This window comes from Erpetoichthys calabaricus, chromosome 1 (assembly GCF_900747795.2).
Source record: "Erpetoichthys calabaricus chromosome 1, fErpCal1.3, whole genome shotgun sequence".
In the NCBI taxonomy this organism is placed as follows: Eukaryota; Metazoa; Chordata; class Cladistia; order Polypteriformes; family Polypteridae; genus Erpetoichthys; species Erpetoichthys calabaricus.
The window spans coordinates 273,572,645-273,597,662 of NC_041394.2; the positions used below are offsets into that span (position 1 = coordinate 273,572,645).

General features: G+C 36.7%; 1 protein-coding gene across 4 annotated transcripts in view; it reads left to right on the forward strand.

The window, feature by feature from the left end:
- frmd4a (FERM domain containing 4A) overlaps positions 1-25,018 on the forward strand; it is a 449,055-nt gene that overhangs the window by 331,570 nt on the left and 92,467 nt on the right. For all 4 annotated transcript variants that reach the window (XM_051931569.1, XM_051931568.1, XM_051931567.1 and 1 more), the window contains exons 3-4: positions 420-514; positions 7,593-7,685. In XM_051931569.1, the coding sequence (XP_051787529.1) occupies positions 420-514; positions 7,593-7,685 (188 nt within the window). The remainder of the gene's footprint in view (positions 1-419; positions 515-7,592; positions 7,686-25,018) is intronic.

Below are 25,018 nucleotides of genomic sequence, written 5' to 3' on the forward strand. Positions count from 1 at the left end.
AAGGACTGTAACATGATTCTGTATCTCAAAGACCTCATTTAAAATTTATATATTTTGGTAGCTAAATTTGTTTTTACTGACATCAGAGGCAAAACTTCTGATATACAAGTTTGTAAACTGCTAAAGTTGATCAATTTCAATCTTATTGTTTATTTGACATTTCTGCCCAGGGCAGTTTACAATTTACTTACTTATAGTATAATTTCTTTTTAAGGTACAAGAAACTTAAGAGACTCATTTAGAGTATCCAGTGTGGAGATTGTATATGTAACATTGTGTTTTATTTATCAGTCTTCATCTAGAATTCAAATATGTTTCCCTAGAGAAGCAAATAGGTCTGGTATCAAGAATATGTAAATTGCTTCTGGTTTTTTTCCCCTTTTTTCAGTGTTTTTTTTTTTTTCTTTTCTTTTTTGCAGCCAAAGTTACTGGCGAAAGATCTCTTGGATCTTGTAGCTTCTCACTTCAACCTGAAAGAAAAGGAATACTTTGGAATTTCTTACACAGATGAAACGTAAGTAGATGAGTATTAATTAAAACAACATTGTAGTTTGATTTGTTTATAGTACCTTAAAAACTTCTTTAAAGAGATCTCCAAAAACAACCAAAGCTATAATCATGTGAACAACTAACTACACATCATGCAGTGTTTTTCCATTTTTTAACACATGTGGACATATCAAGATTTGATCTTGCATTTAAACACCATCTTTAGATAAAGGTGATGTAATAAAAAAGAGATAATTTGACCTGAAACATGAAAAGTTATGCCATTTCCATCTGAGTAAGTACACCTTTGGCTTTTGTAGCTTGTGTTGGCTGTTTTGCGGAAACAGCCTCAAGTATTTGTTTTCTATAATAGTCTACCACTCTGTGACTTCAAATGAAGGAAAGTTTTCCAACTGTTCCATGCAGAATCTTTTCAACTGTGTGATGTGTGAAAGTTGTTTTGTAGACACAGCTTGTTTCAAATCCTCCCCACAGCATCTTAATGGGATTCAGATCCAAGCTTTGATTTGTCCATTCCAGAATCCTCCATTTTTTTCTTCTTGGTAATTCCTGGGTGGATTTACTGGTATGTTTCAGGTCATTGTAATGTTGCAAGGTCCATTCTTGGTTAAGCTTTATTCTTCTGATAGATGGTCTTACATTATTCTTAAGAGCCCTCTGGTACAATGAAGAATTCTTTGTGGGTTCTATGATGGTGATGTGCCCAGGACCTGAAGCAGGAAAGCAACACCAAAACTTAACATTTCCAGCACCTAGTTTTATAGTTGGTATTAGGTTCTTCTAGTCAAATAACTCTATTTTTGCCTTGTCTTTTTAGAGCACATTTTTCAAGAAGTGCGGGTCTGTGCCTATGTGTTCATAGGCAAACTTTAGGCTTGCCCTGATGTTCTTCCCAGACAACATACTAACTTGTGTCGCTTCTTTCTAGTGATAGACTCGTACGCTTTTATGCCAACAGTGGCAAGAGCTATCTATAGGTCCCATGATGAAATTTTGAGATTCTCAAAGACTTTTTTTTAGCATCTTTCGTTTTCCTCTCAGGTTGTAAATACTAGGATGGCCTGGACAATTTGGCTGATGTTTCAAATCTTATCCATTTGTATATGATCTTTCAGACAGTGGAATGGTTAATTTCCAATATTTTGGAGATCTTTTTAAATTCTTTCTCAGACTCATAGGCATCTATAAATTACTTTCTGAAGACTTAGAGGGGTGTTTCGATTTATGCATGGTGAAAACACAAACCTTAACAACAAAGAGCAAACCAAACTAAATGTCTGAGGTTTAAATTAGATAGTTTTCTTTCAAGATCCTCTCTTCTGATGATCTAATCACATGCACCTGATTATTGTTTGAGATTTTTGAGGTAATGATAAATGTAACGCTTTGCTTAATTTTCCACATGCAAAATTTGCATTTATGTAAATTACACAATGGACTACAACAGGGATGCCCACACTTTTTCGGCTTGCGAGCTACTTTTAAAATGACCAGGTCGAAATGATCTACCTACATTAAAAATGAGATATATATACAGTACTGTGCAAAAGTTTTAGGCAGGTGTGAAAAAATGCTGTAAACAAAGAATGCTTTCAGAAATATAAATAATGATTGTTTATTGTTATCAATTTACAAAATGCAAAGTGAGTAAACAAAAGAAAAATCTAAAATCAATATTTGGTGTTACTACCTTTTGCCTTCAAACCAGCATCAACTCTTATAGGTACACTTGCACAAAGTCAGGGATTTTGTAGGATTATAGTCAGGTGTATAATCAACCAATTATATCAAACAGGTGCTAATGCTCATCAATGCCACACATAGGTTGAAACACAGTCATTAACTGAAACAGAAACAGCTGTGTAGGAGGCTTAAAACTGGGTAAGGAACAGCCAAACTCTGCTACCAAGGTGAGGTTGTGGAAGACAGTTTCATGTCATGGCAAGATTGAGCACAGCAACAAGATACAAGATAGTTACACTGCATCAGCAAGGTCTCTCCCAGACAAAGATTTCAAAGCAGACTGGGGTTTCAAGATGTGCTGTTCAAGCTCTTTTGAAGAAGCACAAAGAAACGGGTAACATTGAGGATCGTAGACGCAGTGGTCGGCCAAGGAAACTTGTGCAGCAGATGAAAGACACATCAAGCTTATTACCCTTCGAAATCGAAAGATGTCCAGCAGTGCCATCAGCTCAGAACTGGCAGAAACCAGTGGGACTCAGGTACACCCATCCACTGTCTGGAGAAGTCTGGCCAGAAGTGGTCTTCATTGGAAGTGTTGCAGCCAAAAAGCCATACCTCCGACGTGGAAACAAGGCCAAGTGACTCAAGTATGCATGAAAACATAGGAACTGGGGTGCAGAAAAATGGCAGCAGGTGCTCTGGACTGATGAGTCAAAATTTGAAATATTTGGCTGTAGCAGAAGGCAGTTTGTTTGTCGAAGGGCTGGAGAGCGGTACAATAATGAGTGTCTGCAGGCAATAGTGAAGCATGGTGGAGGTTCCTTGAACGTTTGGGGCTGCATTTCTGCAAATGGAGTTGGAGATTTGGTCAGGATTACTGCTGTTCTCAATGCTGAGAAATACAGGCAGATACTTATCCATCATGCAATACCATCAGGGAGGCGTATGATTGGCCCCAAATTTATTCTGCAGCAGGACAACGACCCCAAACATACAGCCAAAGTCATTAAGAACTATCTTCAGCGTGAAGAAGAACAAGAAGTCCTGGAAGTGATGGTATGGCCCCCACAGAGCTCTGATCTCAACATCATCGAGTGTGTCTGGGATTACATGAAGAGACGGAAGGATGTGAGGAAGCCTACATCCACAGAAGATCTGTGGTTAGTTCTCCAAGATGTTTGGAACAACCTACCAGCCGAGTTCCTTCAAAAACTGTGTGCAAGTGTACCTAGAAGAATTGATGCCGTTTTGAAGGCAAAGGGTGGTCACACCAAATATTGATTTGATTTAGATTTCTCTTTTGTTCATTCACTGCATTTTGTTGATTGATGAAAATAAATGATTAACACTTCCATTTTTGAAAGCATTCTTGTTTACAGAATTTTTTCACACCTGCCTAAAACTTTTGCACAGTACTGTGTATGTATATATATATATATATATATATATATATATATATATATATATAATATTGTGGGGAACAGCCCGGACACAGACAGGTAGACATGATGTTTAAACCACACACGTTTATTCAAAACTACTATTTAAACTTATCGTGAGCACAAACCCAGTGCCGCAGCACCAATCACCCCTCAAGTCCTTGGCCACACGCACAATGCCTTCTCTCAGTTTCTCGTCTGCCTCCACTCCTCTCCACCAAGCTTCCTCCACTTCCACCCAACTCTTGCCCACGACTGGAGGGAGGCGGCCCCTTTTATTCACCCCAGGAAGGACTCCAGGTGCATCCTAAGGGGCACCGTAGCCACACCCCTGTGTGGCGGAAGCTCTGACGGTACATCCGGAAGTCCTCCGGGTGTCCCCAATCCTCTTCCCCCCCAGCACTATTGGGTGTGGCGGAAGTACTGAGGTCCAGGGCTCCCAAGGCATCGGGGCGCCCCCTTGCGGTGACCACGGGCCCCTACAGGGTAGAGCTTCAAAGCTCTGTACCCGTGGTTACCATGGCAACCAGGAAGGAATTCCCCTTGTGTCCTGGAGGAGGCACAAGCCCTCCTCTGCTCCTCCTGGGCATCCCGGCCGGGCGACAAACCCCGCCGGGTGCCACAATATATATATATCATCATATATATACTGAATATACTTTATACATAAAATAAATGTTGTCATACCTTGCATAACTGAATAACCCTTATGGCACAATAACAATTCAATACATTTATGGTCACTAAAGTATTTGGATTTAATAATCTTCATGTGGGAAAAGGCTGGCTCACATAAGTAAGTAGAGCCGAATAATGCAGTCAAGGAGGTAGCGCATTTCCTCATGTTTGGGTACTTTTCCTCTGTGAGTAAGTTCCAAAACTGTCCATGAGCCCCCATATTTTAGCTGAATGTCATCCTGTAGTGTCAAAATCTCATCCTCCGCTATAGAGGAGTTTTAGGTGAAACAGTGTTGCAATTTTTGATGCGGGTGAATCACCCTCAACATCTTCCCTAAATGGATAGCACTTAAATGTAGCGATTGGCTCAAGTAAAGCTGAGTCTTGAAACCGTCTGTCAGAGTCTGACAGACAATTTTCAATCTGCTCTGTGTAGCGTATGCTGTCAAGTTGCGCACACGCCTTCCATTGCGTCTCCAGCTCTGACACGAGGTTTTGGATGTTCCCCAAATCAAGGCGCTGCAGCTTTGAGGACAGATGTTGCATTTTTCGTTTGAAAGCATTAACTGAGCTAATCATATTGTAAATTAAGCTCATTCAACATGTTGGTCAGATTGGAAAAAAAATGCCAAGTCTAGCAGCCATTGATCGTTATTAAGGTGCTTGTATTCTGCATGTTTATTGACAAGGAGAAAACTCCTTTTTCTCTGGCCAGGGGTCTCGAAATCTCAGCAGGAATTTCTCCCTAGCCATCTGCCTCAACGAAGGCTTCTTTTATCATTTCTCCATCTTGGAAGGACTTCTTATGCTTAATGATCGAGTAACTCACCCGGAACGATACTTCGGTGTATGTCTGCCTTTGCTTTTGAATTCAGCCGAGTGAAAAATGACGGCTGTCTGATTAACTTCGATTTTAGTTCCCTCTGCTTTCTCTTTCTCTGATCGCTTTTCGGAAGGAAGTCAGTTTCGTAGTTTTTATGAACAGTTCAAAAGTGCCTTTCCACATTTTCCTTCTTTGGAATAGCAGTGATAGATTGACAGATCAGACAAACACACTTCGTGAGAGAAAAAAATCCTTTTCCAATTCCACATCCAGCCCATAACCAACAAATTTTTTTTTTAAATCCCTTCTTTAGTCGATATAAATTGGAAGGCTAACTAGATCACTTAGATAGCCGGAGTTTTGCAGTAGCTCGTGCGTTTGATCGTGCGTGCAGGATGACCAGTGTGTTTGAAGAAAAGAGATCTTAGACTGGCCAACCTGTATGTCAATCAAGTGGCAAATGCCATAGGGAGGATATATGATAGACTAACATTTAAAAAAAATTTTTTTGAATGCAACGTGATCTACCTGCACTACCTTTCTGATGTACCGGTCAATCGCGATCGACGTATTGGGCACCCCTGGACTACAATATAGTTAAAAATGAAAAACATTTCATGGAGAGTACTTACTTTCTGGTGCGTTTCTTTTTAAGTTTTCTTTACATTATAGTATGTTTGATGTTTGTGTGAATAATAGATTAAATATAATGTTTTTGATTAAATTATTTATACAGGCCTTGTCAGCAAAAAGTTTACATTATTTTAGGGGAACAATGCCCCATTAGAAAATTAGAGCAATTATAAGAACAACAGGCTATGCAGCCTAACATGGCTTGTCAGTCTCTGTTTCCCTAATTCTTACAAAATACCATTAGATTGAGTTTTAAAGGCATCCAAAATGCTACTGTCTACCACACTACTTGGTAACTTTTTCTATGCGTGTGTGATTATTTTTTTTTTATTTTTTTTTTTTTTGGTCTAGAAACCCTTCCTAATGTTGGTGTGGAGTTTATTCTAAACCAGGTTCTGTCTGTGTCCCTGTGTTCTTCTTGAAGAACTCCTTGTAAAGTAGCAGCTGGGATCCACTGTATTAATTCTGTCATGTCTCTTAATTTCAGTTTGCTTAAACTGAAAAAGTTTAGCTTTTTCAATAAAAGAGTTTGAAAAATATTGAAGAAGTATTGTCTTGCAAATGAAACTGCCTTTAATTCCAGCCATAAAGTTACCAAGATCCCAGCACTTTCCATCTGATTTTTAAATATACATTTCTTATAATTGATCAAGTGCTTTGTTATTCTGTCAGTCCTTTTGAGCTTTTATATATTAAGATGTATATGCTAGGGGAAATCAAAAGTAAAGACAAATTGAAAATTATGCAGTAACGCAATACAACACATTTGTGACAGCTTATGGATAGTTTGAACACATGCAGCACGTCGCTTTGCCATTAGCCTAGTTGAAACCAAGGTCAAATGAACATGTACAGTATGTTCCGGTGCAGGCTTCCATCGCTGAACAGTGTACCACAGTCAGGTTTCTTTGGCAGAGGAAGTAAAAACTTGATAAAATTCACCGAAGGAAGTTGGCTTGTGTAGATCATTGTGCATCATGGGTGCCCAAATAGCTTAATCTGTATAGTGTTCCAGGTCATTACGCCTTAAGGTATGTGCAGATTCATGGCTGATTTTCTAAATGTCCAGCATCAGCAGACAATGTATGTCTATGTGGGCTTGTATGTACAATGTTGATGGTCAACCAGATAGTGTTTTTTTGGACACACTTCTTTAAAACTTTCTGCTTTTTCATAAACTTTGCTTTGAGTTATCCTGTTTTTACTTTCATACTGCCAACACATCCTTCAGTAAATTTCAGTAGGTTTCAGTCCCTCTGCCCAAAGAAATTTCACTACACTATGTTGTTCCGCAGCAGGATATCCATGTTCATTTAATCTTGGATTCAAGTAGAACTAATGGCAGAGTGCTGGGCTGTGTGTATTCAAACTACCCATAAGCAATCATGAACATGTTGTATTGCATAAGCTTCTATCTGTTGCTCTTATCACATAATTATCAAATTGCCTTTACTTTTGGATTTGCCCTCATAAATTTATAGTTAAGGTGATCTATATTCCAGTTAATGTATTGCCTAGTCACAACACACTCTTATAAGTAAATGAAATTGCATGCTGTTTTATTTCCCATTGGGATTAATAAAGTATCTATCTATCTATCTATCTATCTATCTATCTATCTATCTATCTATCTATCTATCTATCTATCTATCTATCTATCTATCTATCTATCTATCTATCTATCTATCTATCTATCTATCTATCTATTTAAAATGGGCATGTTTTTATGTCTGACATTAGTTCTCATAAATGATGAAATATATTTTATAATAAACCTTTTTAAAATGATGTGAATAGTAAGCATTCTTGTTTCTTAACTTTTACAGTGGTCACTTCAGTTGGTTGCAGCTCGACCGAAGAGTACTGGAACATGATTTTCCTAAAAAGTCCGGACCAGTAGTTTTGTACTTCTGTGTGAGGTTAGTATCCTCTAATTTTCCTAATGATAGCAGCTTCTGAACATTTGTGTTTCCTGCATAAATACAGATAAGTGATTTGTAGCTTTTACTAGACCAAACTGTTATTTGAAACCTCACTGTAAAATGTCAGCATCTCATCCAGATGTATGTGCCGCTAAATGGATAATTAATCTTGCTGCCAACCTCCTAGGAATACATTATTTACAGTTTTATCAGATCAATTGCTGTACTTTGTGTGTGTGTAGATGTCTTGGAATTACTTTGCCTACAATCACATTGTTTGGAATTAAAGGAGGTAAATCTGCTAGTTTTATACACCACTTTTAAAAAGCTAACTACTCGAGACAAGTGTTGTCAGACTCAGTCCTGACATTCAGTGGCACCAGACTTTCTTTTCAGTTAATTGAACAAATAATACCTGCTTTATATACTTGATAGAACTTCATACCTAATTTTGTAATGATCCTTTGTTTAATGAACAATGCATGTTCGTATTGAGGGGTATGCAAGGGACTTTAGCTTTTGTAACCGTCTTTGAATCCTGTAGGCTTGGAGGTTGACATTGACTTTTACTTGAATGTTGGGATGTACAGTACCAAATTTTTACAGTCCAACAAAGGAAACAATTTTCAGGGTTTCCCCCACTGCAATAGAGCAAGAATAAAAGTACTTGCAGAAATCATGACTGTAAGTATTTGGAATAAGAAGAAAGGTTGAATTCCAAAATGTTGGTTTTTACACACATAAGTTGGTTGAGAAGTACAAAAATAAAGCATTAAGATAAAATGTTACAGGTTAAAGGAACACAAAAAATATGTTTAAACAATTTTTAAAATTGTCCGGAAAAACACGGGCATTAAAAGGACCACTAGTTACACAGTGGCTGCAGTTTAATACCACCACTCTGTCTCATAGTACTTCTTTTCTACTAAATTCCACTCCATTCTCCTCTTAAGTGTCCACTGTCTAAAGTCAATGATTAAGCCAGGATTGAGATTGTTTGGGAACCGTACACCAAGGCCAATTTGAGAAAGACTGCATCTTATCATAATTATTAATTAGCTTACAGTAATAATGTTTAGTTTTGGTAAACTTGTTTGGTCTAACATCACTTTTAGAACAGTTCTAGATATTGACCTGCTAATACAGAAAATATTCTGTATAATGAGGAACAAAAACAAACATGAACAAATATATATCATCAAATAGTCTAACATTTCATTTCAGTGTTCATTCATATCAAACAGCGGGATTAATATAAAACAATGGAAAGCATTAGTTTTGGACATAATTGCCAGTGTTTAATAACTTTTGTCCTTCTGTGAAAAATAATTATGTAACTGGCTGATCTTAGAAGCAAAACTGTGATCGCACTATATAGAACATTGAACGGAATTAACAAAAGTTACATTTGTTGTATTTAAATCTATCAATGTACATTTGTATTTGAACCTACTAATGTATAGTACATACATACAATGGATACTACTGGGGGTATACAAAACTCACTCTTTCCTGATTGGTTGTGTGATTGTGCTGTGCAAGAGATCACCGTACTGACCTCTACGTTTGCTTCTTGTCTTACACCAGTGTTGCTGTGATAATCACTAGCCCCGTGAGACCTGAAACCGGGCAGATCAAATTTACTTCTCGGCACATGCAAGATTGAATGTGTACTTACAAATGTCTCTTCAGTTTTTGACACTTAATTCCACACTATGCACCTGCTTAACCTCTTCTTCAATTGTTGTCACTAGACGGCTAGAGTACATGTGTGCAATTAGAAAAGTATTTGCTCTGTGCAATCCAGTAATTAAAAAAAATATACAGCACTGTGCAAAAGTTTTAGGCAGGTGTGAAAAAATGCTGTAAAGAAAGAATGCTTTCAGAAATATAAATAATGATTGTTTATTGTTATCAGTTTATAAAATGCAAAGTGAGCGAACAAAAGAAAAATCTAAATCAAATTAATATTTGGTGTTGCTACCTTTTCCCTTCAAACCAGCATGAATTCTTATAGGTACACTTGCACAAAGTCAGGGATTTTGTAGGATTATAGTCAGGTGCATGATCAACCAATTATACCAAACAGGTGCTAATGATCATCAATGTCACACGTAGGTTGAAACACAGTCATTAACTGAAACAGAAACAGCTGTGTAGGAGGCTTAAAACTGGGTGAGGAACAGCCAAACTCTGCTACCAAGGTGAGGTTGTAGAAGACAGTTTCATGTCATGGCAAGACTGAGCACAGCAACAAGACACAAGATAGTTAAACCGCATCAGCAAGGTCTCTCCCAGACAAAGATTTCAAAGCAGACTGGGGTTTCAAGATGTGCTGTTCAAGCTCTTTTGAAGAAGCACAAAGAAACGGGCAACGTTGAGGATCGTAGACGCAGTGGTCGGCCAAGGAAACTTAGTGCAGCAGATGAAAGACGCATCAAGCTTATTACCCTTCGAAATCGAAAGATGTCCAGCAGTGCCATCAGCTCAGAACTGGCAGAAACCAGTGGGACCCAAGTACACCCATCTACTGTCCGGAGAAGTCTGGCCAGAAGTGGTCTTCATGGAAGAGTTGCAGCCAAAAAGCCATACACAAGGCCAAGCGACTCAAGTATGCACAAAAACATAGGAACTGGGGTGCAGAAAAATGGCAGCAGGTGCTCTGGACTGATGAGTCAAAATTTGAAATATTCGGCTGTAGCAGAAGGCAGTTTGTTCGTCGAAGGGCTGGAGAGCGGTACAATAATGAGTGTCTGCAGGCAACAGTGAAGCATGGTGGAGGTTCCTTGAACGTTTGGGGCTGCATTTCTGAAAATGGAGTTGGAGATTTGGTCAGGATTAATGGTGTTCTCAATGCTGAGAAATACAGGCAGATACTTATCCATCATGCAGTACCATCAGGGAGGCATATGATTGGCCCCAAATTTATTCTGCAGCAGGACAATGACCCCAAACATACAGCCAAAGTCATTAAGAACTATCTTCAGCGTAAAGAAGAACAAGAAGTCCTGGAAGTGATGGTATGGCCCCCACAGAGCCCTGATCTCAACATCATCGAGTGTGTCTGGGATTACATGAAGAGACAGAAGGATGTGAGGAAGCCTACATCCACAGAAGACCTGTGGATAGTTCTCCAAGATGTTTGGAACAACCTACCAGCCGAGTTCCTTCAAAAACTGTGTGCAAGTGTACCTAGAAGAATTGATGCTGTTTTGAAGGCAAAGGGTGGTCACACCAAATATTGATTTGATTTAGATTTCTCTTTTGTTCATTCACTGCATTTTGTTGATTGATGAAAATAAATGATTAACACTTCCATTTTTGAAAGCATTCTTGTTTACAGAATTTTTTCACACCTGCCTAAAACTTTTGCACAGTACTGTATATATATATATATATATATATATATATATATATATATATATATATATATATATATATACAGTAAAGTCTCACTTATTCGACCTTCGCTTATCCAACATTCTGTATTATCCGACATCCCACCGCAAAAAAACGCATCAATCGGCAACAAGAACTGCAACTTGCGAGCATGAGCGTAGTCTATTTTTTGTTCACAAGTTCATTTTTTTTCAGTTAAATTTTTCTGTTGTTTTGTTGTAAAACATAATTACAGTGGATTATGTGGCCTGCCTTCTCTGGCGTGTGTGCACTGTGTCTCTCTCACTCGCTCGCATGTGTGCACGTGTGTGTCTCGCTCGCTCGCGTGTGTGCACGTGTGTCTCTCTCGCTCACGTGTGTGCGTGCGTATGTCTCGCTCGCTCGTGTGCGCGCGTGCCTGTGTCTCTCTCGCTCGCTCGCGTGTGTGCGCGCATGTGTCTCTCTCGCATGTGTGTGCATGTCTCTCTTTCTCTCGCGTGTGTGTGTGCGAATATGTCTCGCTCGCTCGCGCGTGTGTCTGTCTCTCTCTCTCTCTCCCGCTCTCTCTCTCTTGCTGCACAGGGAATGCACAGGGAGAGACTGAACATGTGCGGAAATCATCGGCGCGCACAAACCGAAAGGGAAACTGGCTTCTTCGTATACCGAGTGTGTGGTCGTGAACAGATGCAAAAGTTTGGCGAACTTTTTGGTCATAACCCAATTTGTACGTGTTCAGAGACGTTCGAGATCCGAAAACATTATGTATTAGGTTCGTAATGTGTAAATTTATAACATAGTTTGACATTTAATAGGCTTTTTCTTAACACCTCCCATTATCCAACATTTTCGCTTATCCGACGTTCTGCCGGCCCGTTTATGTCGGATAAGCGTGATTCTACTGTGTGTGTGTGTGTGTGTGTGTATATATATATATATATATATATATATATATATACAGTGATCCCTCGCTATATCGCGCTTCGCCTTTCGCGGCTTCACTCTATCGCGGATTTTATATGTAAGCATATTTAAATATATATCGCGGATTTTTTGCTGGTTCGCGGATTTCTGAGGACAATGGGTCTTTTAATTCTGGTACATGCTTCCTCAGTTGGTTTGCCCAGTTGATTTCATACAAGGGACTCTATTGGCAGATGGTTGAGAAGCTACCCAACTTACTTTCTCTCTGTCTCTTGCGCTGACTTTCTCTGATCCTGACGTAGGGGGTGTGAGCAGGGGGGCTGTTCGCACACCTAGACGATACGGACGCTCGTCTAAACATGCTGAAAGATTATCTTCACGTTGCTACCTTCTGTGTGCAGCTGATTCCTGAAGCGACATGCTGCAGGGTGCTTCACATACTTAAAAGCTCAAAGGGCACGTATTGATTTTTGACTTTGTTTTTCTCTGTCTCTCTCTCTCTCTCCCTGCTCCTGACGGAGGGGGTGTGAGCTGCCGCCTTCAACAGCTTTGTACCGGTGGTGCTTCGCATACTTAAAAGCCAAACAGCCCTATTGATTTGTTTGCTTTCCTCTCTGTTTCCTTTGAAGAGGAAGATATGTTTGCATTCTTTTAATTGTGAGACAGAACTGTCATCTCTGTCTTGTCATGGAGCACAGTTTAAACTTTTGAAAAAGAGACAAATGTTTTTTTGCAGTGTTTGAATAACGTTCCTGTCTCTCTACAACCTCCTGTGTTTCTGCGCAAATCTGTGACCCAAGCATGACAATATAAAAATAACCATATAAACATATGGTTTCTACTTCGCGGATTTTCTTATTTCACGGGTGGCTCTGGAACGCAACCCCCGCGATGGAGGAGGGATTACTGTAGATATATATATATATATAGATAGATATATAGATATAGATATAGATAGATAGATAGATTGATACTTTATTTATATAGATATCTATTTAGTTTTAATCCTGTAATTTGGAAATATTATTTTGAAATAGCTAGTGTTCAGACCTCAAATCACTGGGGTGTCGGGTTGGGGATGATAAAAGCGGATGGATGTTACTTACTTCACTGCACCTAAATGACTAAACTTATTTTCTTAATTGAGAAATGTTACTGACATATTTCTAGTGTTTAGTGTTTAAACAGGTAATCATACACAGCTATGCATACTCATCAATTGAGAAATTCACAGGGAGAACATGCAAAACCAGTGCTTACCTTGGTGCTATAAGGTAGTCTGTGCAATCACTCTGCCTATGTTAAAACATACATACTAATTTTACTAAACTTATGTTGAAGCTCTCTAAAATTGTTGAATTGAAAACAGGGTTCTCAACCAATAAATGAAGGTAAGAGATGGGCCCTTTGCAAAAAAAAACTGAGGTCTGAAACAATGCCGCCATTTTCATATAAATCACCAGAGAAGAGCAGACTGAAACCACTGATCAAGTGGAAGACCTCAAATCCCAAGAATTAATGCATCTGTTAGGGGAAAGGTTGGCAATACATGGAAGAGCTCACACTATAATTCAATGATTCTTAGAGCCTGTAATCCTAGAATTATGGTCATGTTGTCATATTAATCATTTAATTTTATTTTGCTGTTTCTAGTTGGAAGACTAATATTATTATCATCATTGTTATCATTGCTGTTTGTTTAATGAAAAATAAAAGTTTAAAATACAAATTTCAAGTGAAACATTTACATCTGGCATTTCATTATACCAAATAATACCAATATTTTATATAAATTAAAAAAAAAAAACAAAACTATGTAGTAGCTTAGTGTTTTTGAAGAAGACTGGCCTTTTTCATTGATCACATCACACCTTTAAGCCCATGATTTTTCAAATAAAAAATCACCTTGCTTCTTACTTTGATAGAAGTGAGAGAGACCAGTTCTTATCAGCATAATTGCGATGAGAAGAATGTAGCCAATGTCAAAGCTACAGTTTTTAGTCACGTAGATGAAAACTCCTTTTAATTCATGCAGCCTTCCCTAATATTTGTTCTAAGCTGTAAGTTAGTATAATTACTCTAGAAATGCCATGTAGTATGGACCAGAGGAAAACCACAAGCTTTTTTAAGTGTGTAAAACTGTTACTCAAAGGTTACACAGTAAGTTGATTCTAAACTTGACATAGATCAATCATTGTTAGAATAAATGTTGTATTTTCATTTTCACATTGAGTTTTTACTTTAATTTCTGAATTATTGTGAAGTTATGTTTTTTCTGTCTTCCACTGGTCTTTCTACAGTTTCATTCTACTTTTGTGCTGAAAGGAAAACTTATGGCTCTTTTGTATCTTTCAAGAAATTAAATAAAATTATTGGTTAAGTCCAGGTCAGCTCTTGCTTTTCCTGGAAGCATAAGTTTCTCTAAGTACTCTTTACTCTTTGTTTAGGTAAAGTCCCAGTGCACTGAACCATTTTTAGTCACCCTGATGCATGTTTTTTAACGTGCTGGCTAGTTATCTTTGTGGTTCATTGGCTAAATTACCATTGACACTATAATAATAGTGGGCTTCTGTAATTATTGTTGTAAGATCTATTGAAATGAAATTACTTACAAATCATTTTACATCACAATGTTTCTCATATCCTCCTGTAATATAGTGTAATATAGTAATGTAGTTCTATTTACTATCACTAGTGATGGTGCTGGAGAATGGTGATATGCTGCATATAGATTAGCACATGAAAGTAAGAATTTCAATGTATGCTGAGTCTGCATAGGTCACAATAATGACCCAATAATCATATATATAATAACATGATTCACAGTGGCATCAGTTTTATAAGATATTATGTTGTGGAAATGTTTTCTTTAGGAAAATTAATGTTTGTATTCTTAATACCGTTGCATTAAGCTAAATTCAGTAGTCAACAGGTAGGTGTGCTTATAACATTATGCAATGCACCTGATTAACTGCAATATTTATATATTTATATATATATATATATATATATATATATATATATATAATACACACACACACACACACACTGTGGCATTCAAGTGTTACCCCACAATCAATGATTTAAATGGTTCAGTATGTTTCATGACCATACGCAATGAATTTTTTTTTTTTTTTTTTTTTTTAATCAGTTGCCATTGTTCACACTCAGTAGGATCAGTAGGTCTTTTTTGTTATATTTCAAATCTTCCTTCAACAGGGAATAGAATTCATTAAACTATACAATGTTTTTTCCTGTTGTCCAGGGTAAGCATTTCTCAGTGCATTTAAGTGTCAATTTCTCATCTTTTGAAAAAGGGTGTAAAACTGTGCTCTGTCTTCAGCCAGTATACATAGCCTGTGGCAAGCAAAGTATAATGATTTGTGTGTTCTAGTGTGACTGGTTCAGCAACAAAACTGCAGCCCATCTGTTTATTAACACAAAATTTTGTCGGCCTTTTTAGGCCATTTCTTTGTAGTCCCTACCCCTAACCCCATCAAAAAGCCAATGTAGTTTGGATTTTTTTGGATGGTAGCCAAGTATCCATATACCTTTTGAATTTTTTTTCATTAAAATCAAAAAGGAATGCTTTTCCTAATTGGCATTTTTGATAGGTCTGATGCCAATACTATGCTGCATTGAAAGCTGTGCAAATATTTAGTCTTGAAACATTTGCATACCCAACTTTCTTTAAATAGCATTATCCTCACTTGTGGTGCTGCTGTTTGAGCTGTCAATCTTGAGGATAACACTTTTACTTAATTACACTGTATGCCATAAGTGTCAGGGAAGTTCAGATTAATATTTAATGAAGTAATCAAGATGATTTAAAATGGTGTAAAATGCATTTGCATGAGACACTTCACTGTGTTACTACAGTAAAATATTATCTTTTCTCCTATCACAAGAGTGTTTATAACCTACTGTAATCGTGCCAGCCCATTTATCATAAGCAAATTTTGTACAGAAGAAATTTGGAAAAACATTATAGGATTGTGTGAGGTTTAATAACTTAATAAAACTAAACAGCAATAAATACAGAATATTCATACTGTATATTAACAATTCCTAGGCAAGGAAAGGTTTAGTATTTTTTTAATTACCATAACATGTGATTTACGATAGTGTTTGTTTTTCACAGAAGTCAGCTTGCTTAGATCTGCTGGAATTTCAGACTCTTCAATGACTTGAAGGAGATGTTGGTCTGTTATCTGGAAAAAACACATTTCCTTCCAGAAACATTTCCTTTCAAAAATGTCGAAAGCCCTATAAGGCTACTTATAACAGTGCTATTATAGTTTAATGTGTGTTGGTGATTTTGTTCAGAAACCATTTATTCTGAATATGGTTTTGTTTTTATTTTCACTACATTTTTTCCTCCTAATTTTGTTTCAACTCTTGGTGAGTGCTCATTCACCTTTATGGCTCCTACTGTGGGAAAGTCTTTCTAAAGATTTGTCCATGTGTCTGCATTGCTCACAACATTTCAGCACAACACAGAGTACTATAGCTCTGTCATTATAGAATTCCTTATTATAGTGTTTGTCATATAATGATACTAAAGTGAAAGTTATGAATTTTGTTTTGTTTATATTATGGCTGATACACCATGTTTTCTCCCATATTATACTTTTTTTCTGTTTATAACTTTATTAAAAGTTAACCTTGCACATGTTTACTGATATAATCTGAAACAAGTTTTCGATCTCTTCTTTCGGTCATTTGGCTTCAGCATTGATTTGTTTCAGTGGTTTGCACTGTGTCCTATTTTGTTATATCTCATTGTTTCTTTTTTGATGATGTTCTATCTATAAAGTAGCTTAACAATCTTGATGGACTGAATGGTCCATGACTCTTTGGTGAATCTTAGGCTAAGTATGCCTTACTTCCTTGTATGGCAGTGTAAAAGGCATGGTATAATGATGATTTACCCATTATAATGCAAAGTTCAATTCATTTGTAAAAATGAATTTTTAATTCTAATATATGTGATTGGTTTTTATTTTACTAGCTAGTGTACTAGCTAGAGTGATCAAAGCATTAATTTACTTTTTTCCCTAACCTGAAGTTTCTGGTTGGTAAGCAATGTCATTACTTCTCTGATGAATAATTTAATAAAGAAAATCTATGAATCTTTCCAGATTTATATTTTTGATATCTGATGTTTAAGTAGATTTGAGATTATTTGCTGTATGTAGTCTGAAGGTTTGTTTGCATTTTTTGCAGAAGATCTATATATCAAAAGATACATTTAAAAGAAAAAAATATACCTGAAATTTAGAAAAGCAGTACAGATTTTATCAAAACTGGTCAAAATTTAGAGTAGAAAGTTTAATACTTGACTGCCTTTTTGTAAAGTAGAGAGACAGTACCATCTGGTAGACTGTAGAGGTGAGAACTGAAGCTTGTGTTGAGGGGTTACGGAATTTAAAGAATTTCGGGTTAGCCCGATAAATATTTAAAGACACTTTTTGTTTTGAAGCCTTTTTCCTGATTTACTGCAATTAATTGTCCAGATAGGTGATAACCATAGACTTGTATTAATATGGTTCCTTAGAACTACACTGCTTAAGTACTTTCAATACATCTGTTAGCCCTTCAGCTTTTAGAGAAACGCCAATTTGGCAGTTTTGAATATGTGAATTGTTTAGCAGATATGGCAGTTGTGAATGCAAGCCAAATCTATGGATGATTGAACAGAACTTTACACTGCTCAGACATTTTTTAGTTTAAACACATTTTGAAAAGACTCTGGGCTTATATGAAACAAATAATTTTTGCCTTGCATTTATAGGATCCTTGATATTCAGAATGATGACTGAAAATTATCTGAAAATCTCAGTTCAAGGCCTTCAAAAGACCAAATTTAGTTCAGTTACAAACAGCTCTGTATCTACTCCTTTGCCTATCTAATTTTAAACCATAAAAGAGATACTGATGATAATGAAGTCACTAAAGTGAAAACCACTGTGATGTGCCATTGGTATAAACTTAATACTGTATAATTAGAATATTGTCTCATATCCAAAGATATTTTTCTAATGACATTTTTCTGATGTCAAAATGGTTAAATCTAGTCTTTGAGCAGAAGCATTGTTAATCTTGCATAAAAAAACCTGCAGCTTTGTCTGTTTAATCTGTATTTTTAAAGTTTATACCTATGTCGTGCAAAACTCACCATGACCATTTTTTAGGAATAAACAAATTTTAGAATTATCTTGGTGAGTAACAATAGCAAATAAGAGTTTATGACTAGGTATAGGTAGGAGTATTTTCTTAAATAGAATTGGGAGTACTGATTAGCAGTATGCAGGAAAATTTATGTATGCTTTAAAAATCTTCCTGTTAAAAATCTTAATTTAATGTTTTTGCTTCAGTAATTATTTTGAAGAAAATATTAAAGTTGTACTGATGAATATTACTTGATTTTAAATATTAGTACATTAAGTGATGCTGTTAAATAAAGCCATACTTAAAAATTGGTGCATGTAATAGATCTATGATTTCTCTTCCAGGTCACATTTTTCTTTGCTTTTTGTATTTTAATGTATACACAACAAATCCCAGACTCTTAAAGCTTAAAAAAACCTGTAAGAAATTCTTCTTTTAATTAGCTATACCTCATCCTATGATTTTGCAGCATGTTTTTTGTCTATGTGCAGTAAAGCACTTCTGTTATTTGCCAAATTCTGCTAACAGTCCAATATTATGTAATATGCGACCATTTTAAGACTACTAATATTAACTGGAATGTGACACTTGAAATTAGTTAGGCATAGTAGATTACCAGAGTTTAGATCAGAGTTTTATAGGATTCCCAAGTCAGACCTCAGAAAATTAAATTCTTGTGTATAGTTCCCTCTTGTGGCCATAGTATGTAACTAAAAATAAATCTAGTAAAGTGTTAAGTTTTGCTGCTCTTTAGGGTACATGTACATATGTCTTAATTTTTATGAAGATGTACAGTCTGGTTGAAGTAACATTTAGTGTTTTTTTTTCTTTAATTTTTTTTTATTTATTATGGATATAATCAGATTGTCATCTAAACCAATATTACGTATGTGGCCTAGAGTGAATAAGTAAATACAGAATTTTAAAACTAAGGTACAGGTACTTGTCGACTTACGACCGCGATTGGTTCCGACTGACTGCTTGTAAGTCGATCTGGACGTAAGTCGGCCTATGTTAATTTAAGGTAAGAATATTAGACTGGGTAATAATATTGTAATCATCTTAAAGTAATATTTTATCAACATTTTCTTACTTTCTAAGACAAACACAGCATACTACAGTACAATTTGTTTAATATGTGGAAAACGTACAAAACAAGAAATACTGTACTGTACATTTAATTCCTGGCACCACTGGTGCTTGGCTGCGGGTTGTCGATATCGCCTTCATCAGATCAGGCGAGGCTGCGGACGGGGTGATGGGAGGAGTTGCTCTTTTCATAAACATAGTGAGCTTCGTCTGAATTGTTTGTTTTTTTTTTCTCTTCATAAATTTCGCAATAAGGACGAAATGTGTTGCGTGCCATCCGTTCAATCCTCGCAAATCGTTCAATATTTGGGTCAATTTTTTCAAAATGAGCGAGGAGTTTATTCAGTAGATAAATCTTCTGACAATCCCTTTGTGGTGAACATTCTTTGTGGCACCTCCTCCTCTTCGTCTTACTCCAATTCTCTTGTTTCTTCTTCCGCCACTCTTTCTTCTTCCAATTCTATCAGCTCTTCATTCATAAGTTCACCTGATTCCCGGTCTAGCAACTCCTCGACATCTTCCATTTCACATTCCAATGAAAGGTCTTTTGACAGTTTCACTATTTCTTCACGAATCTCATCAAGTTCTTGTTCACTGTTAAATCCAGCAAAAGTATTTACATAACGCTTTTAACACACTTCTTCCATACGCCATTCATACACTGTGAGTCGACATTTCTTGCGGGGAGGGCTTCTGTTTTCTCTGATCTGAGTTCACCTCTGTTATAGCGCGTCTTTATTTGAAAAGAGCAGTGTCAGATCGGGGCGAGCGTGAACGCTAACTTTGACAAGCACTATAAATTTACAATGGTTGTTACAGACGTAAATCAAATGTATGTTTTTATTGTATAATATTAACAATAACAGCAGCTCTCTACTCAAAGCGGTAAACTCGAGAAGCTGCTAGCATCGAACCCAGAAGCTCTTGATTGGGAGTCAGCAGTTGTGTGTGGGAACTGTTAACATTTGAATGTGATGATTGTATATAAAACTTGTGCACGAACGAGACTGGGATAACTGTGGATGTGGATGTGAGTGGTGTGTGTGACTGAGAATGACTGGTGTGAAGCCTGAAGTCCAAATATCAAATAAACACTTTCACAAGTACAAGTATAACAGAACAAGTGCGCTTTTATTCAAGAAGAAAAAAGAAAGCAGGTTGCGGTAAGCAGTTGATGCGACTGCTTGCGTAGTGCAATCCTAAGAACTGCCCAATCAAGAGCTTCTGGGTTTGATGCTGGCAGCTTCTCAAGTTTGCCGTTTTGAGTAGAAAGCTGCTATTAGTGTTAATATTATAGGGTTATATGTTAGGGTTATATTATTATCGAAAATTGCCAAAACAACAAGACACAAACACACGTGGGGCAACACTGCTGCGTATATTTTTACTGCTGCGTAGCGAGACTTGAGAGTGCGGGAAACTGGCGCTGCCAACAGCTGGCAGGGGAAACAGTCAAACGCGTCGTAAAGTCGAACAGTCGTAACTTGCATAGGTCGTATGTCGACGAGTACCTGTATTTGTTTTGTAAAGGTATGCAATACCCTGTACCATATATAAAAAAGTAACTTAGTTATGCCACCTTTAGTAGATTAACTGAATGTGGATGTCTCCTGTAATTTAATGATCAGAGGGTAATGATCAATCTTTCTCAGTGTTGAAGATTAATTTTGCCTCATTCATCAATTAGTGGAAGGAATTCTACAAATCTGTTTCTGGGATCTCTAATATGAACTTTCATGTCCTTCTATGACATCTCTGTCGTGTTAGACCTGGACTGTAGCTAGGTTATTCCAACACTTTAAACGGAGACTTTGAGAGTTTCATATGTCATACACTCCTGAACTTCCCTTTCAGCTTGTCTTGTGAATGGCCTAATTTTCTTTTGAATATTCCTTTACTGAGCAGAATTTGTTTATTGAGTATCTGCATCACCAAACCAAAGCACAGTCATTAATATGCCTGGATTTTGGTATAAGTGTCTTAGCTTGGGATATAGAGGATGAAAAATCTAAATAACTAGAGAAAAACACATGTAATTTTGAACCACCAATCCTAATTATTCCTATTTTGTGTTAAGATTACTTCTAGGAGCTATAGAATGGGTTGAAGACTGCATGTTTGATTATCTTTCACACCACACAAATTTCACATATTTAAGTATTTGGATTATGTACTACTTATGGACTGGACTGCCAATACTGATGCTCTGTGCAAGAGAGGACAGAGCCGACTATACTTCCTTAGAAGGCTGGTGTCCTTCAACATCTGCAATAAGATGCTGTGCATATGTTCTATCAGACGGTTGTGGCGAGCACCCTCTTCTACGCAGTGGTGTGCTGGGGAGGCAGCATAAAGAAGAGGGACGCCTCACTCCTGGACAAACCGGTGAGGAAGGCAGGCTGTATTGTAGGCATGGAGCTGGACAGTTTGACATCTGTGGCAGAGCGACGGGTGCTCAGCAGGCTCCTATCAATTATGGAGAATCCATGCATCCACTAAACAGTGTCATCTCCAGTCAGAAGAGCAGCTTCAGCGACAGACTGCTGTCACTGTCCTGCTCCACTGACAGACTGAGGAGATCGTTTCTCCCCCACACTATTCGACTCTTCAGTTCCGCCCGGGGGGGTAAACGTTAACACTACACAAGACTGTTGACTGTTATACCTGCCTCGCACTCTCCACCTTGCATTTTTTAACTTGCACTGCATTTTTATCACTCTTTAATTAATATTGTTTTTATCAGTATGCTGCTGCTGGAGTATGTGAATTTCTCCTTGAGGATTAATAAAGTATCTATCTATCTATCTATCTATCTATCTATCTATCTATCTATCTATCTATCTATCTATCTATCTATCTATCTATCTATCTATCTATCTATCTATCTACTTTAAACTGCAAATGATCTGATGAAATTCACTAAATATGTGTAATACTTCTGAAAAACTGATAGAAGGCAATACCTCATGGATTTTGTCCCAAAATTAAATACCATGTTTATCTATGTGATTACTTATTTTTGGTCACTGAATAATAGTAAAGTTTGCCTGATCAAAGTTGTAGTACAGTGCCTTATAATATGTGCACAATATATAATTTCAGTTTTGTTCTTGGTCTATCGTGCTTCAATTCACTAAGTATAGCCGTATAGCACTTGCACAACTTCCTGCTATATGACTAAATTAATTAAACTACCATATATAAACATGAATTTTGTTAAACCCCCAGTGAAACTGAGCAATTTTAATTTAACATAAGCAAATCATGACAGTACTTGACTTTTGACTTTTTCAGCTTTTTTATGATTGTCATCAAAAAAAAAAAAAAAAAAAAACCTTTAATTTTTTAGTTGTAAATGTATATGGGCAGAGTGGTGGCTCTGAGACTAAGGATCTATGCTGGTATCCAGAAGGATGCCGGAAAGAATCCCCTCACTGCCAAAAGAGATCCTACTCTGCTGGGCCCTTGAGCAAGACCCTTAACCTGTAATTGCTCCAGGGGCACTGTACAATGGCTGACCCTGCGCTCTGACCCCAAGGGGTATGCGAAAACTAACAAATTCCTAATACAAGAAATTGTATAAGGCGAAATAAAGAACAAAAAAAAACCTGTTCATTTTTTAGTTGTAAATGTATATGCAGTACCCACATTTCTTTTGACTTATTGTAAAACAATACACTTATGTTTTACATTTTTCTAATGATCCGTCTCTTTTCTACCCAGTTTATCTTGTTCAGGTTTTCAGGGTGCATATGCTTATCTCAGGCTACACTGGGTATAAGTCAGGAATCAAGACTGGATGGGGTCCAACACTTACTCGCTTACTCATATGGGATCCTAATTTAACCTGCATGTCTTTAGGATGAAAAAAGGAGTAGCCACAGGAAACTCCATAAGGCAGTGCCAGCTACAATTCTAGGAAGTAAATTTTAAGGCAAGTTTTAGAACAAGTGGATCAGTACCTGTCAGTGTACAATAGCGATGAAATAAGATGCTTTATATGTTGATTAAATATAATTTATTTAATGTTTGAACATGTCCAAATTAACCAGGCTTTTGTGTGACTGGTCATACATAACTGAAGCATGGGGAAAATCTCTTCCAATGATATGAAAGGTGTTTTCTGAAGTGCATAATCTGCTAGATGTGCATTTAGCAAAGATGCTAAAACAGCATAGTTCAGTCCTGAAAATGTAAAGTTGTTTGGTTTTGCACTTTCATTAGTGACATCCATTAGTATAACAGCTACAGTATACTGCCTAATATAATGAAAACCTGTACTGCACATATTTGAATGGTACAGGATTGAAAAAGATGCAGTTTCAAGTTATGAGTAACTGCATGCAGTTTATGTTAAATACATTCATTGGCACATTCTGGATTAGTGGAAAGCAAAACAATAGTACAGTATGATCACATATATGAAGCACCTTGAAAGCAAAAAGGACAAATGCTGTCTTAAAGGAATTTTGGAAATATTGATTAATCTTCAATTTTAAATTTTGATTTCATCATAAGAGCATTAAAGTTGGGACAAGTTTATTTGGGGGGAAATTTAAATTTCAAATATCACAAACTTTGATTTTACCATTAAATATTCCTCTTCACTAATTGTTATTAACTAGGTAATGTTTTTCCAATATACTGATGCAGACATACGTAAATCTAGCTACTGCAAATGTCATAAACCTTACAAAATGACTTATGGACAAACCTGATTTTAAAAATTTGTTACAGAAGCAGCAACTTGTGTAAATGAAAAATTTTGAGTACAGTAATCCATTTACTAATTTATGTTGCATTTGTTATAATAATTTTTAAAATTTTCTTCTTAGTATTGTTTTTTTAACAGTAATAATTTCTCAGTTACTAAGCAGAAAATGTCATTAAATAAGGTAGTACGTGCACATGATATTGTAGTACATGTTGATCATATCTTATTTTTAAAAAACCTATACTGAAATCAACCATGATGCCAATTTTTCACCAATAAATTGCAAATATATTTTGTTGGGATTTCATTGGGACTTACCCTCTTCTTAGCCCCCACTCTTTTCTTTTTGTTTCTGTCAATTTAACATTAATCATGTAGTACCCCTTTGATGGTAAATAAAACTGAAGAGGCCCACTTAGTGGTTTTGCTGAAGCATTATGTACCTCTGGAATATTTGCAAAAGCCTCCACTAGTGTTCCTGTAGCATCTAGTACTTGTCTGGCTTGCCTAGTTTTATAACCTTTTGTCTATTTTTTGGGTTGTATTTTATTCAGTGACTTGTTGTATTATATTTCCCAACTGCTCCTTTAGATTGTAGTCTTTGATCAAATGTCCCTATTATCTTTTAGCATCTTAATGTTGCTGTTCAGTTTTTACCTCTCTCTCATCTTTTAACATTGGCCTGTTTAGCCTTCCAATCTTATTCTATATCTCTGTCCTTGCACCATAGCTTTCCTTAAGAATAAATAAACCATTCCTCTCAGTAAATTTTCTGTAATTTTGGTGAACAGAATCAGCAAGATGTTTTAGGTGCTTATAGTGGATATCTGTGCATGGACTTAACCACTCTCCAGTGCATGCAGTCTCAACTGAGATTTTAAAGGCAGGTGCTCTCTAACTCAGCCCATCTGTCCAGCTGCACATTCTCAGGTTAGAAAGTGGTACTGTGAAGATAGAATAATAATCCTGTATTATGCCACCTAAAGAATCACAAGATCTTAATTTGGTCACTATGATGTTATGTTATGGCTATTAATTGAGTGTTGATGATGATGAT